This window comes from Peromyscus maniculatus, chromosome 20 (genome assembly GCF_049852395.1).
Source record: "Peromyscus maniculatus bairdii isolate BWxNUB_F1_BW_parent chromosome 20, HU_Pman_BW_mat_3.1, whole genome shotgun sequence".
NCBI classification, from domain to species: Eukaryota; Metazoa; Chordata; class Mammalia; order Rodentia; family Cricetidae; genus Peromyscus; species Peromyscus maniculatus.
This window is the reverse complement of record NC_134871.1, coordinates 57,214,471-57,226,755: the sequence shown is the minus strand read 5'-3', so window position 1 is coordinate 57,226,755 and position 12,285 is coordinate 57,214,471. Positions and strand designations below refer to the sequence as shown.

Below are 12,285 nucleotides of genomic sequence, written 5' to 3'. Positions count from 1 at the left end.
AGATTTCTGTGAAAAGGGAATCCTTTGGGGTGCATGGACTTTTGAGCAGGACTCCTCTTCTGTGTCCTGGCTATTATGGCTCACAAGAACTGGGAGAACAAGCAGATACATATGGCAGTCCTTCTTTTCTTGGGGCACCTGGGATGTCTATGGCCCATGGGGGTGAAGAAAAGCAGACAATTATGTCTTTAATGAGCAGAGAACCCTGTGTGTGCATGGTGGGGTGGCTGTCAGGGGCTCATCCCAGCAGTATAGAGCACACCTGAGCAGGACTATCAACACAGTACAGAAACCCTGGGTACAACCTTGACCCCAGGGATGGCTTCTGAGTCCATTGCTACAAAGCCCAAGAAATTCTTGGCACTCAACTCCCAGAGAGTACTGCAAAGGGTGAGCTGATGATGACGTCAGTCTCAGGTGCTGTGATCCCGGAGGACTCAGGGCATGGTGCCCACCAGCTGTCCCCACCAGTCACACAAACTATTCCCCTCTCCCAGGACACCACGGCCAGGGAACAAAAGCCATGCTTATCAAAGGACTTTTTTTTCTTTATTTTCATAATTTAGCTGAATCAACACAAAATTGGATACCGTAAAACAAGGGGGGAAATATGCTGCAACATCTTAAATCTCCCGGTCTCTGCCCTCAGATGTGACTATGCTAGCTTTCAAAAGAAACAGCCGAGGGGAGGTGGCATGGATGTTGAGGTTCAGAGGTGACATGAGCCCTCGTGCCCTGCTCACCCCCTGTAACACAGGCTGTCGGAGCCTGGCACTGTGGGGCACAGTGGCCTTGCCTGACCACCTCCTCTGACGAGAACCCCCTCATCTCAGCCTCATCTCTTTGCCCAGGATGCTCATCCCTCTGCATGAATGAAGGGAGGACACGTGGATACTGGAATGGGTCTTGCAGAAATGGGCTTTCTTTCCTATCTTTAGCCTATGGTTGCTGGAACGGCATCTATATACTGGAGTTAAATACATTTTTTTTTTTACTTTTTTCTTTAGTAGCATATTACTAGCATGATAGTCATGTTAATTGGACGTGTAGGTAGTATACTTTTAGAAGAACTCAGGAGAATGAATGGGGACCATGTGTGTTCCTTATCCGCTGGCCTCTGGCACCACAGTGTAGAGCAACCAAGGAAGGTGACTCTTCCCCAGCTCCTCCACCCTCTCCAGCCCTGCTGTTTTCAGCCTCCTGATGTGGAGAACAAGGACCTCTGAGAATGAAGGGGGGGCATTTACTTGGGAAAGGCAAATTGGCCGAACATGGACTCAGGATCTATGGATGGCGAAGGGGGTTAAGAGAGAGAGAGAGGGACCAAAACCCATCAGAGGAGGCATGACCAAAATATTGTACACGCTGTTTACCAACACACAGACTCACAGGAGGCGTGAGCTACCAGACCAAACCAAAGCAAAGAGAGACACGATTTCCTAGCATGGGCAAGGTCCTCTGCACCTCACCCACAGCTTGGCCCCTCCATGCCTGCATTGAGGTCCTCCATGGCCACCCCAGAGTCTCCAGGATCACAGGGGGCCTGGCCGCAACTCTTGGGATGGTCAGACCTGCCGTCAAATGTTAAATAGGATTTTCTACAAATATACAACATATAAAAACTGTTAAATATATAACTTTAGGCTTTTGCAAAATACATTTAATGATCTCTTTCAAACAGGGTTACTTCAGTTTTCTTTAATTTGCTTTCTGGTGCTGAATGGCGTATCAGATGAGATAGCAGTCACGGGAGACCCAGCATGCTCTTGGCAAATGGTGGATTATCCAACTATCAAAAATGGAGCTGTGGAAGAGGCATGTCTAACTGGTTAAAACAGAAAGTGATTTTAGTATGATAGAGTTGGTCTAAGCACAGGGGCAAAGGGTCTGTGTCCGGGGCCCTTGCTGTCCGCTGGAGGCCGTCGCCGGCCACGCCCCGGCTGGGTCCTGCAGGTGCACCACAGTGGTGTCCTTCTGGGCAAAGCCATCCTCCTAGAGCACGCTGCAGTGTTCGTGGGGCGGGGGTCTTGGCCACGGATGCCCTCTCCATGCTGCCTGGGCCACCAGCATGTCTGCCACTGTGCCCTCCCCCGCCCCACAATCAAACCCGGGAACTCTTGGCAGCAGGGACGCGTCCACGTTAAAATAGATTTGCTCTTTGGTCTATTGAGTATACTGAAAGTATAAGAAAATAAAAGCGATTCAGACAGTCTGGGACACAGGAAGTGGTGGCTTCTGCTCCCAACAGTCCCCGGACCTTGCGTTGTGGCCCAGCTGGCTGGGCTGCAGCCTCCTTGTTCTTGTCCTCCAACTCCAGGGAGCAAGTGGCTAGGGAGGGTGGGTGCGGCCAGGCTCCACGTACCAGGTATTGCTGATTCCTGGCACCACCCCCTGTGTGTCTGAGTCCTGGCCTCCTGGGTTCAGCTGGACAGACTTGAGCTCAGGGCTCCGAGGAATTGGGCTGTCCTTGTCAGGCCTCTGGGAAACTGTGGGTAGGTGGAGAACAGGCGGTGTCCACGAAGGATGGAGGGCTGCGGCTGAGGTGTAGAGTCTCCAGGGAGCCACGGCCACTCCCAGGGGCACCGCAGGGGCTGCGATTGTCAGGAGACCTGGAGAGCAAAAACACAGGGCGGTCAGCCTCATACGGAAACCACTTAGTGTCATGTTCCCTGACACATATACCTTCCCTCTTGCCTGTTGTGGGCAAGTCAACCATCTTCTGGAGACTACAGATTGCAGACCTGGATGATGAGGTGCTGGGTAGGTGGGGTGGGGGAGGGGGGCACTCTGCCTAAGAAGCACTACCCTGTCTGTGTTCCAGGAGAGGCTGCCCTCTGCTGGGGACCCAGAGGAACCTCTGTACACGCTTCAGCCTGTGCTGGCCAGAGCTGGTCTAGGTCCACTTAGTTGCCTAAGAGTGGGTGGCACCAATCTGCATACTTAGCATGTGCCCCATACTGGCCCAGGAGGCAGGCACTTCACCTCTGGACCCTTTAACAGCTCTGGGAGGAGAGGGGATGCACCCATCCCCCACCTTTCAGCAACCAGACCGAGACAACAAACAATAAAATACCTTCAGGAGTCCTATGGCGGCAGAGGGGAATGGTGGAAGGTTGGTGTTAGCCATGGGAGAGACTGTTTAGTTATACATATACCCCCTATCCTCTACGCCTAAAGCTCTTCAGTAGCCTACAGACTTAGGGATCACCGGACCTCTGACTTCTCCTCCCAGTGTGTCCATGTGGAACAAGTCAGCTTTCGTTGCTTTTCACCAAAGCTGGTCTCTGTTATATTCGGATGGATGATGGGCCTTGCTGGTTGGAGCTGCCAGATCTCAAGCTATGACTCCAACACCCCCAGTGACAACCCCAGCTCTGTCACACTGAGGAAGTGTCCTGGGACTAATTCCAGAAGATGGGATCCTTCCAACATTGACAAACCCCCATGATTTGTATACATAGAGTGAGGTCCAGCTCTGAGTGGTCTCTCCAGGCCACATGCCATGGGAGGGGCTTCAGGGAGCCTATGGGTGGATGGTGGCAGGCACACTCCATTGGCTGGGCCAGTTTATAGGTGTGTGGTCGGTCCTTTGTATCTTCATGTACTTACCAAATACATGGGAGAAATTTCATCTGCAAAGCTCCGATTGTTCTTATCAATATCACTCTACAGTGAATGTTAGTAACAGCTCACACAGTATTCACACTGTAGTTACCAGAGGTTGACTAAGACCACAGCATCCTGCCTGCCTCTGTGGCTTGGCAGGCTTGGTGTGGGCTTCAGGGATGTCCACTCCCTCCCCCTACTGTCATACTAAGCTGGGATGGGTCTGTGGTCTGTGTCTGCAGCACATTTTGGAAGGTGATTGTTAGATATGATAGGATGATGGGGGCTGTCTGCAAACACAGGAAAACCAACAGCTGAAACCATACACATTTGTTATTTGGTGAGACGTTTCTTTGGAAGAAAAATATATTGTTGAGCTATCAAAAAAATCAGTCTTTCTAGATGTGTTCTGGGGGCTGCTCTCCCACCACTGTTCTGTAGCAATAGTCTCTGCTCTTTCTAGAAAAGAACAACGAGGAAGGTCTTAGTATTACTCCATCTGTGCTGGAGGACAAGATCCCCTGCCTCCTACACACACACACACACACACACACACACACACACACACACACACACACACTGGTTTCTGTCCTTGTTCATCTTATTCCATTGTAAACTCCTCCCATGCTTCCAGCACCATCAAGATTCCTCATGGTGAGGGACCAAGGCAGGCCATGCTTAGTCCCATGTGCTCTCTCTCCCTGCACCCCAAAGCCTTCTGCCTGTTAGTGCATGGCTGGTCCAACCCTTTTCCAAAACACAAAAAGCTCTTGGCTGTCTCCTCCCAGACCCTGCCCCTAGGTGCCAGGATCACAAAGCAGGGTTCATTAGGCCAGGCCACTCAATGGTTAGGAGGGCTATCCTTGGACATGGACCTGCTGAGACATAGCTCACTGGGAGCCTCATCCCCACCCAGCAGGCTATCCCTGTTGGCCCCTCCCCACTGAGCCCATTTCTGCATTTGTCTGGGTCTGCAGGACATGAAGACTGTACGTGGATAATTCACACAACAGCAGCTCCATAGCTCACAGTTCCGGGGCTAGCGTTTGTGGGCAGCTGGGCAGGGCTGGTTCCAAATGCAGAGGATCGCCTACATCTTCTTGAGGTTGGTTGTGGTGTCAGCCTCATGGTGACAGGGCCATGTCCCTACCTCTCCAACCCAGCTCAAGTTAGAGGAGTTGCCACTGGACGTGCTAGGCATGGAAGTTGACTTTTCCTGGAGGGCTGTGTGACTAATATACTGTTGGGGCCACGGTGTCACACACAATATTGAACATAGATCCTTGTTCCTCGCTCTCAGCTGTCTCACTTAATGTAATATTGGCTCCATATCTGTCATGTATTAGCTTTATTGTGCTGAAGTATAATGATACATATGCATGAAAATGCTCTAATAAAATCCCTTACTTTATGTGCTAATTTAAAAGATAAATAAAAATGAAAATATTTAAGAATTGATAAAAAATAGAATACAAAACAGAGATGAGTCCATCCATGTTTTTAGAACATAAATATGATCAAAACACATTTTATGAACTCTCCAAGAACAAATAAAAATTAAAAAAAAAAGAAATATGGAAACATAGACTGTAGAGATGGCTCAGTGGCTAAGAGCACTGGCTGCTTTTCTAGAGAACCAGAGTTTAGTTCCTAGCACCCACACGGCGGCTCACAACAATCTTTAACTAGTTCTAGGGAACCTGATGCCCTCTGAAAGACCTTCTTGGGTACTGTACACACACGGTGTATAGACATGCATGCAGATAGACACTTGTGTACATTAAATAAATCTTAAAAATGAAAGAGAGAGAAATATACAAACCCAAAGCAGCAGAGTGAAAGACATAGGTGATGTGTAAGATTTCACACTCCTGATAACTGAGCCAATGGGGGAAGGGAAGAAGGGATCTTCATTAGCAGTGTAAAAAGTGCTCTATGCTTAATCAGTATGCCTGCCATTTTGTGCTGATGTCTGGCTTTTCAGAGCCATAGAATAAAATGCCCTGCTCCTGGTACTGAGTCTCCGGTGTGTGTGTGTGTGTGTGTGTGTGTGTGTGTGTGTGTGTGTGTGTGTGTGTGTGTATGTGTGTGTGTGTGTGTTTTATTTTATTTTATTTTTAATGAAGTGAGGGCTCACATGTTACATTTAGTTTGACAAGGGGCAAAGCAAGCATTTTGTGTTTCCCTTTCCACTTTGTGTATGTGTGTGTGTGTGTGTGTGTGTGTGTGTGTGTGTGTGTGTGTGTGTGTTTGATAGTAGTAGTAATTTGCCTAAAACATTTTCTGGTCACTGGGTAAACCAATCCTTTGTGGGTGTCACTGAGTCTCGTTTTTCTTACTTTTGCCTCTGTGTCTCCCCAGCACAGTTACTGTAGGCCAACACCAGACAAAGGCTAGTCCCTCTTTCCTCTTTCTTCACTTGTTTCTTGAGACAGGGTCTTGCTATCCACAGCCTGGGCTGAACCTCCTTGTCACAGCCTCTGGGTGTTGAGTGCTGGGATTTCTCCTGTGGATTTCATTGGGCTCACCCTTCTAGAGGGCTTCGACTAGTTCTTCCTGTGGGCCTCTTCCATGGCAGACACAGTGAGCACTCATTCTGTAGGTTTCTTCCTGCAATAGCTTCTTTACCACCTGCACTGGGATCTTCTGGAATGCCTAACCACCAGTACAGGCACTGTGGATCCCACCTGCCTTTCCAGGCTTTGAGGGGGCCTCAAGTACAAGAAGGAGATGCCAAAAGTCTCTAGAGAGTTTGGGAATGACAGGTGTTGTGAACTCCTCCAGGAAGGTAACTGTCGTTCTGACAAGGGTCCTCACATGTATGCTGGACACAGAAGGTTGCTGCTCTCCAGTGACCACTGGATGAGACCAGTTCTGTATGTTTCACAGTGTCTCCAGCTCCCAGGTTGGATGTCAATGCCCAACATGATCTAACATTATAGCATGGCCATTGTAGGGCCTGATTCCAAGGCCAGAACCTCTGGAACAGGACTCTTTTTAGCTGCCCCCAAACCACTCTGGGATTGAGTGGAAGGCAGGGTGACTGGACAAGGTTCTGGGAGAGCAGCCTGGTCTGCACCACACCTAACTATGTGGCCACACAAAGAAGGACTTGCAAGCCTTTGTGGGCTCCTGTCGTGCAGGCTATGATGGATTTCCAATGTCAGTCTTTGTTGGGGGAGGCCAGCCAGAGGGCCCGAGAGCCAAAGATTTTTGGCTGGCCGTGTCCTAGAGTCCCAAGTGTCTGTGACTCATATGTCACTGACTGTCACAGTTGCCATCTCAGCAGCATGCCATCTGTGTCCCACGTGTGTGCCCATGATAGCTGACTTGTACAACCAGGCATGCCCAGAGCTGGTTACAAACCCCAACTTCTGGGACTCTAGACCTTTAACTACATCACAACTCACTTTCCCACTCATCCTTACCTCATGCTCCCCTCCCAGCCATCTGGCTGAGCACTGGTCCTGGGTGTCCCCAGGGTGTCCTGGGTGTCCCTTGATGCGTAGCTATAAGTCCTATCTATTGGGTCAGCACAATCCAAGGTCTGCCTTTTTCAGCTGGATCTGAGACCAAATGTCCTGCCATACAGGATGGAGAAACCTGCCCCCAAGCCCAAACTGTGTGGGGACAAGCGGGTGGTAGCCCAGAATCCTTCTGCTTGGTATGGACACCAGGAGTAATAGGAGGCTGGCCTGTGCTCAGCCCTGGACTGGAAGCCTTCAGGTACCAGCATCTCCAGGTACTCTCCTGAATGTTGGACACTGAATGAGGATTATAGTGTCTTCAGAGGCTGCACTCAAAGACAGACCATAGGAAAAAGGTAGGCATATGGCAAAGCTTAGCACATAGTGAGTGGTAGTCCCAGACAGTAATCTGTGGCCACTTGATGACCTAACCAGTGGTAGTGACTGTTTACTGGTACCCCTGGCCCTTTCATGTATAGCCCAGGCATTCAGTGCTATAGCCCTAAGGGATACAGCAAGGTCCAGAGGGGACTGAGATGATGGCAGAATCCACAGGGCCCCAGAGAAGTATCTGCAGTTTGAGGACCTTATGACGGAGATACACTGTGGCACAGATCCCATGGCTAGGAAGAGTCCAGGAATTGGGAATTGTCTCGCCCATGCTTGTGGCTTGGAGGTGCCTGGCCCAACAAGAAATGAATGGTGGGGTCACCTCCACATCTAAGCCTAGCATAGTGACATGTTAGAACACATGGCCACATCCGCATATTCCTTGTTCTATCCCTTAGGAACCACCATGTCATGATATTATGAGGACAGATCTAGGGGATATGCAGGGAGCCTTCCTAGCTCTATATGACATCCTTCTCTATTTACTTGGGCACCACATGCTGGGTTTGGGCCACAACAGACACCAACCTCCCACTCAGCTAACAGACTTTCCAGGGTCTCCAGGTTTGTTGGGGTCCTATTGGACATGTTGTAAGGCTCCAGTTGACCTGTACATGTCCTGTGAGTACCATGCATGACTTCAGGCCTATCTTCTGCTCAAACTCAGCAATTTGGCCCTACCCTACCTGGCCTTACTTTCTGCCCTATCCTCAAGAAGGGTACTACAGAGGCCTTTTCCCTCTGATACCCACCCCACCTATGGCTGAAGCAAGCTGAACTCAGACCAGGGGTGCTGGCATAACTGGGAACTCAGCCCATCATGATATCACCTCTCGGATAGGTACATCTTTGTTTTGACTACAATGCTCTTTTTTGGAGGTCTGACCTGGAATTAAACCAGTGGTGGTGCTGAGTATCTTCCTGACCCCATGGAAGCACTCCAGACAGGGAGGTCATCTGTGTGCCCATATCCTGAGCTCCACCGTGTGCTGCCACAGCTCATAGGATGCTGCTGTGGCCCTGATGAATTCTCGGCTGCCCAATGGTGCCATGGCTCAGTCAGCTAGTGCCCAGATGGGAACAGAACTCCGCTTAGAGGTAAAACAGCCCATGCCAGCTGAGGTGAGACCTCTCCTAATCTCATATCTGTTGTTGTGATACAATATCCAGACAAAAATCAGCGTCAGGAGGAAGGGCATTCTTTCAGCTTACAATTCTAGATCACAGTTCATTACTTTAGGGATGTCAAGGCAGGAACTTGGGGCAGTGAGTCACATTACCTCCACTTGAAGAGAAAGAAGAAAATAAGTGCCTGAGGCCCATTTGCTGTACTCAGCTCAATTTCTCCTCTTACAGAGTTCAGGACTCCTTGCCTAGAGAGTGGTGCTGCCCATAGTAGACTGAATCTTTCCACACCAATTACTTTTTAATACAATCCCCTATAGACATGGCCTCATGCCGATCCAACATAGATGATCTATCAATGAGACTTCCTGGGTGATTCTAGGTTGCATCAAGTTGACAAGGTGAATAAGCACAAGGATAAAAACTAACACCAGGCCTTCTTAATGAGGAGCACAGCAGCACTCCTGGGGCTGGCACTGCTGTCCTGTACTATGTACCCAGGTTTTAGTTAGTCTGGCATCAGCTATAAAAGTCCCAGGTCCAAGATTCATGAGACTTCCCTCTGTGACTGGCCTAGGCAGGGTGGTGACCCCATGTTTCCACCTATAGAGACCATTCTGGTTTAGTCATACCTACAACCTCAAGGGTGTGATCTGCTGTCTTCCCCATGTGTGGCTGTTCTTGCTTTTCAGACTGAGCACTGGTCAGAATGGATCCAAGAACAATCCGAATGAATCCTTGAGTCCACTGGCTTGGAACAATCCACTCATGTAGGACTGAATGCAGCTCCATTCTGAGTGATGGTTAATAGTATGGTGAGGTATGGACATGGCTCACATCAAAGGCCATGACTTGGGTACTTCTACAACCTGGATCCCAGTGAGGATGCTGCGGCCAATCATCTTCTTTAAGGTGGACAGCAAGGTTTGCCTTCAATCTGCTTCAATCAAACAACCTTTCTGCTCCACCCCTAGGTGTGGCTTGTGTTATTAAGAGTTTCATGTGGTACTGTGGTGAGGATATGTCAGCCTCATGGAGGAGCATACTGGTCTGAGTGGAAGACCCCACAGGAAGACCCTGGTAAAATCAGAAAGGAAGTATGAGCAGCACTTGGCAGTAGCCTGTGCCCAGCAATCTCCTTTCTTTTCCAGATTGTTCCATTTCCTGCAGGAAAATAGAACTCATAAGGAGCCAGGGTCTCACATCTGTCAAGTCTCACATCCACAGAGGGCTGGCACAGTTTGTGGTTCAATTTAAAATTGTAAAACATGGCTAGGCTTGGTGGCACATGCTTTTAAATCCTGGCAATCATAAAACACTAGAAACATGGACCAAGGTAGATTAGTTCTAGGCAACCAAGGAATTCTCTGAAGAGTGAGGAATCAGGAAGCTCAGGGCCCTGCCTTGCTCAGGCTATTTGTTCATGTCTGGGTGGTACAGCACATCTGGCCAGGTCTGAGCAGCAAGAGAGGGTCCTTTGGTATCATGTTCATGGCCTGTCTTTAACCCACCAACTCATAACTTATCTGAGTATAAAGCACCATGCCCCCAACATCATGGTGACCACCAGGCTTCAGAGATGAGAACCAGGATACCTTTTCATGACTTTCCCCATCTGTTCTGCATTCCTCTGGTTCTGTTCTTAAGCTGAGCTATCTTGCTATAAAGGAGGGGCCAAAGGCTAGCCCGCTTCCCAGGGCAGAATGTATCTTCCAGACCCAATGCTGTACTGCATAATGTTTTTTGAATATCTGGTTGATGTCTCAATTTCCCCAGGTTCAAACATATCCACATCAGGAGTTAGTGTTTACCGATCAAGAGATCTGAGAGTCGGCAGAAGGGGGCAGTCCATGACGAAAAAGACAATAGTGGACATTTTGTTTTTGCCTGCCTAACATCCTTAGGTAACTCCTGACATTCTGGGGTGTCTCTGTCCCACCTGATGTTCTGAGGGTATCTCTGTCCTGGCTATGCCTACAGTCTTGTGGCAGTTAGTAGGGAGTCCAGCCTCCAAACCTTCATGGCCAAGAGAGTTCCACTCTGAGTTTTTCCTGCATGTTAATCACACCAGGAAGGGGGGCAATAGCCAGTTGGAACAAGACCATTGTCTCTAGGAGACAAGTCTGCCTACCTTCAGAATGCACCATTTCCTAATGGGATACCAAGCAGGGAGTCCTACACCCACCACCATGACTCAGCTCCTGAGAACACATACTAGGCCACAAAGGACACCCTAGTGGGATGAGGACAAGGAAGGCCAGCCTGCAACCTGCCCTGCTCATTTCACCCAGGGGAGAAAGGCCAGAGCGAGATGCCACCAGGAGCAAGCAGCTGTCCAGGTGGCAGTTCTCTGGACCATTTCCTACAGTGCTGATGCCCAGAGACACTTCTGGGGTCACAGTCTGACTGCAGGCTCAGGATAACAGAGCCACACAGTAGTCATGAGATCACTCTGACATCCTGGAGACTCCAGCTCAGCCCTCACAGTGACTGTGTTGGGCTGAAGGGACACATGGCAACAGGTATGGCCTTGCCTCAACGTAATAGGACAGGCATTTGCTGAGAATGGAAACGGGGTTCATTCAAAGGTCCTTGGTCATTTATGCAGTCAACACACAGGAATGGGCCCTGAAATAATAAGTGCCATGTGCACTTTGATAGCATGCTGGTAGCTGGATGAAGGGCCTGATGGATCACTGTAGGCGGCAAAGATGCCTTCCTGTATAATGAACCTGCACAGTGAAAGTGCTGGGTGTGGAGTCATTTGTACTCAGGTTCAAGGCATCCAGGATCTCCTCTCTGGCTGACGATGGTCCCAGGAACACAGGAGAACTATCTCCTGCCCCTCCAGGATGGTTGAGAAGGCAGCAGGACATGGTTTGTGGGGCAGAGTCTGATCAGATCTGCACCTTCAGACAACAGCTGTGCAAGACACTTAGCTAAGTTAAGCTGGGTTCTGTTTAGAGGGCCTTTGCTTAGGGCTACCTCAATGGGAATGCCCCAAGACACAGTAGCAAAATCAACTGCAGGGCTCAGGAAAGGCACTGGGTCTACATGCCTGGCTCCCGCTCCCAGGACCCGCTCCCCCATCTTCAAACATCTTCAAAGGTGAAGCCGCACCACAGCTGGCCTTGCTTTGAGTCCAGTGGAGACCGGAGGTAAGCAGCAGCACCCTGCCACCTGAAGGCCAGTACCCACCTCCAGGACACCAAGTCCCTCACCTAGGAAGTGTCAGAGACTAAAGGTTGTCTCAGAATAGCCCTTCCCAACAGTGGAAGACAAGAGCCCTGGAAAGTGATCCAGACAAAATGCTATCATGCTGCGCAGGCAGAGCCTAGTAGAGGCCTGTACCTTCAAACTGCCCAAGAGCAAACAGCAGCCCTGACCAAATTAGCAAGTCACATCTTCCCAAACTAATCAAAATGGGGTGTGATCGCCGAAGCAGTACAGAGCCCACTGGGACCCGGAAGCTATGTTCAGGAGTCGTAGGAGGCTCAGCGGAAGGCCTTAGGCTTGCCTGAGGAATCCGCCCACGGTTATTCATCCTTCCATCAAATATTTATTGATCTTCCATAAACAAACTCCCTAATAAGGATGGAACCAGAGAGGAGTGGAGGTGGACTCTATTCAGTGAGAGGGCTCTGCATGTGCGGCTAGTCTAGGAGAAAAGCTGGATTCTCATGCCTCCATGACTGGG

At 49.7% G+C, this 12,285-nt stretch overlaps 1 protein-coding gene across 4 annotated transcripts in view; it reads right to left on the bottom strand.

Annotated features, from left to right (window-relative positions):
- Positions 1 to 527: 527 nt before the first annotated feature.
- The window catches only part of Tafa5 (TAFA chemokine like family member 5), a 212,803-nt gene continuing 201,045 nt past the window's right edge, over positions 528 to 12,285 (bottom strand). For all 4 annotated transcript variants that reach the window (XM_042265520.2, XM_042265524.2, XM_006986079.4 and 1 more), the window contains one exon: positions 528 to 2,609. Coding sequence is in view for 2 of the 4 variants with exons in the window: in XM_042265524.2 (XP_042121458.1) it covers positions 2,601 to 2,609 (9 nt within the window). In the remaining 2 variants the exon portion in view is untranslated. The remainder of the gene's footprint in view (positions 2,610 to 12,285) is intronic.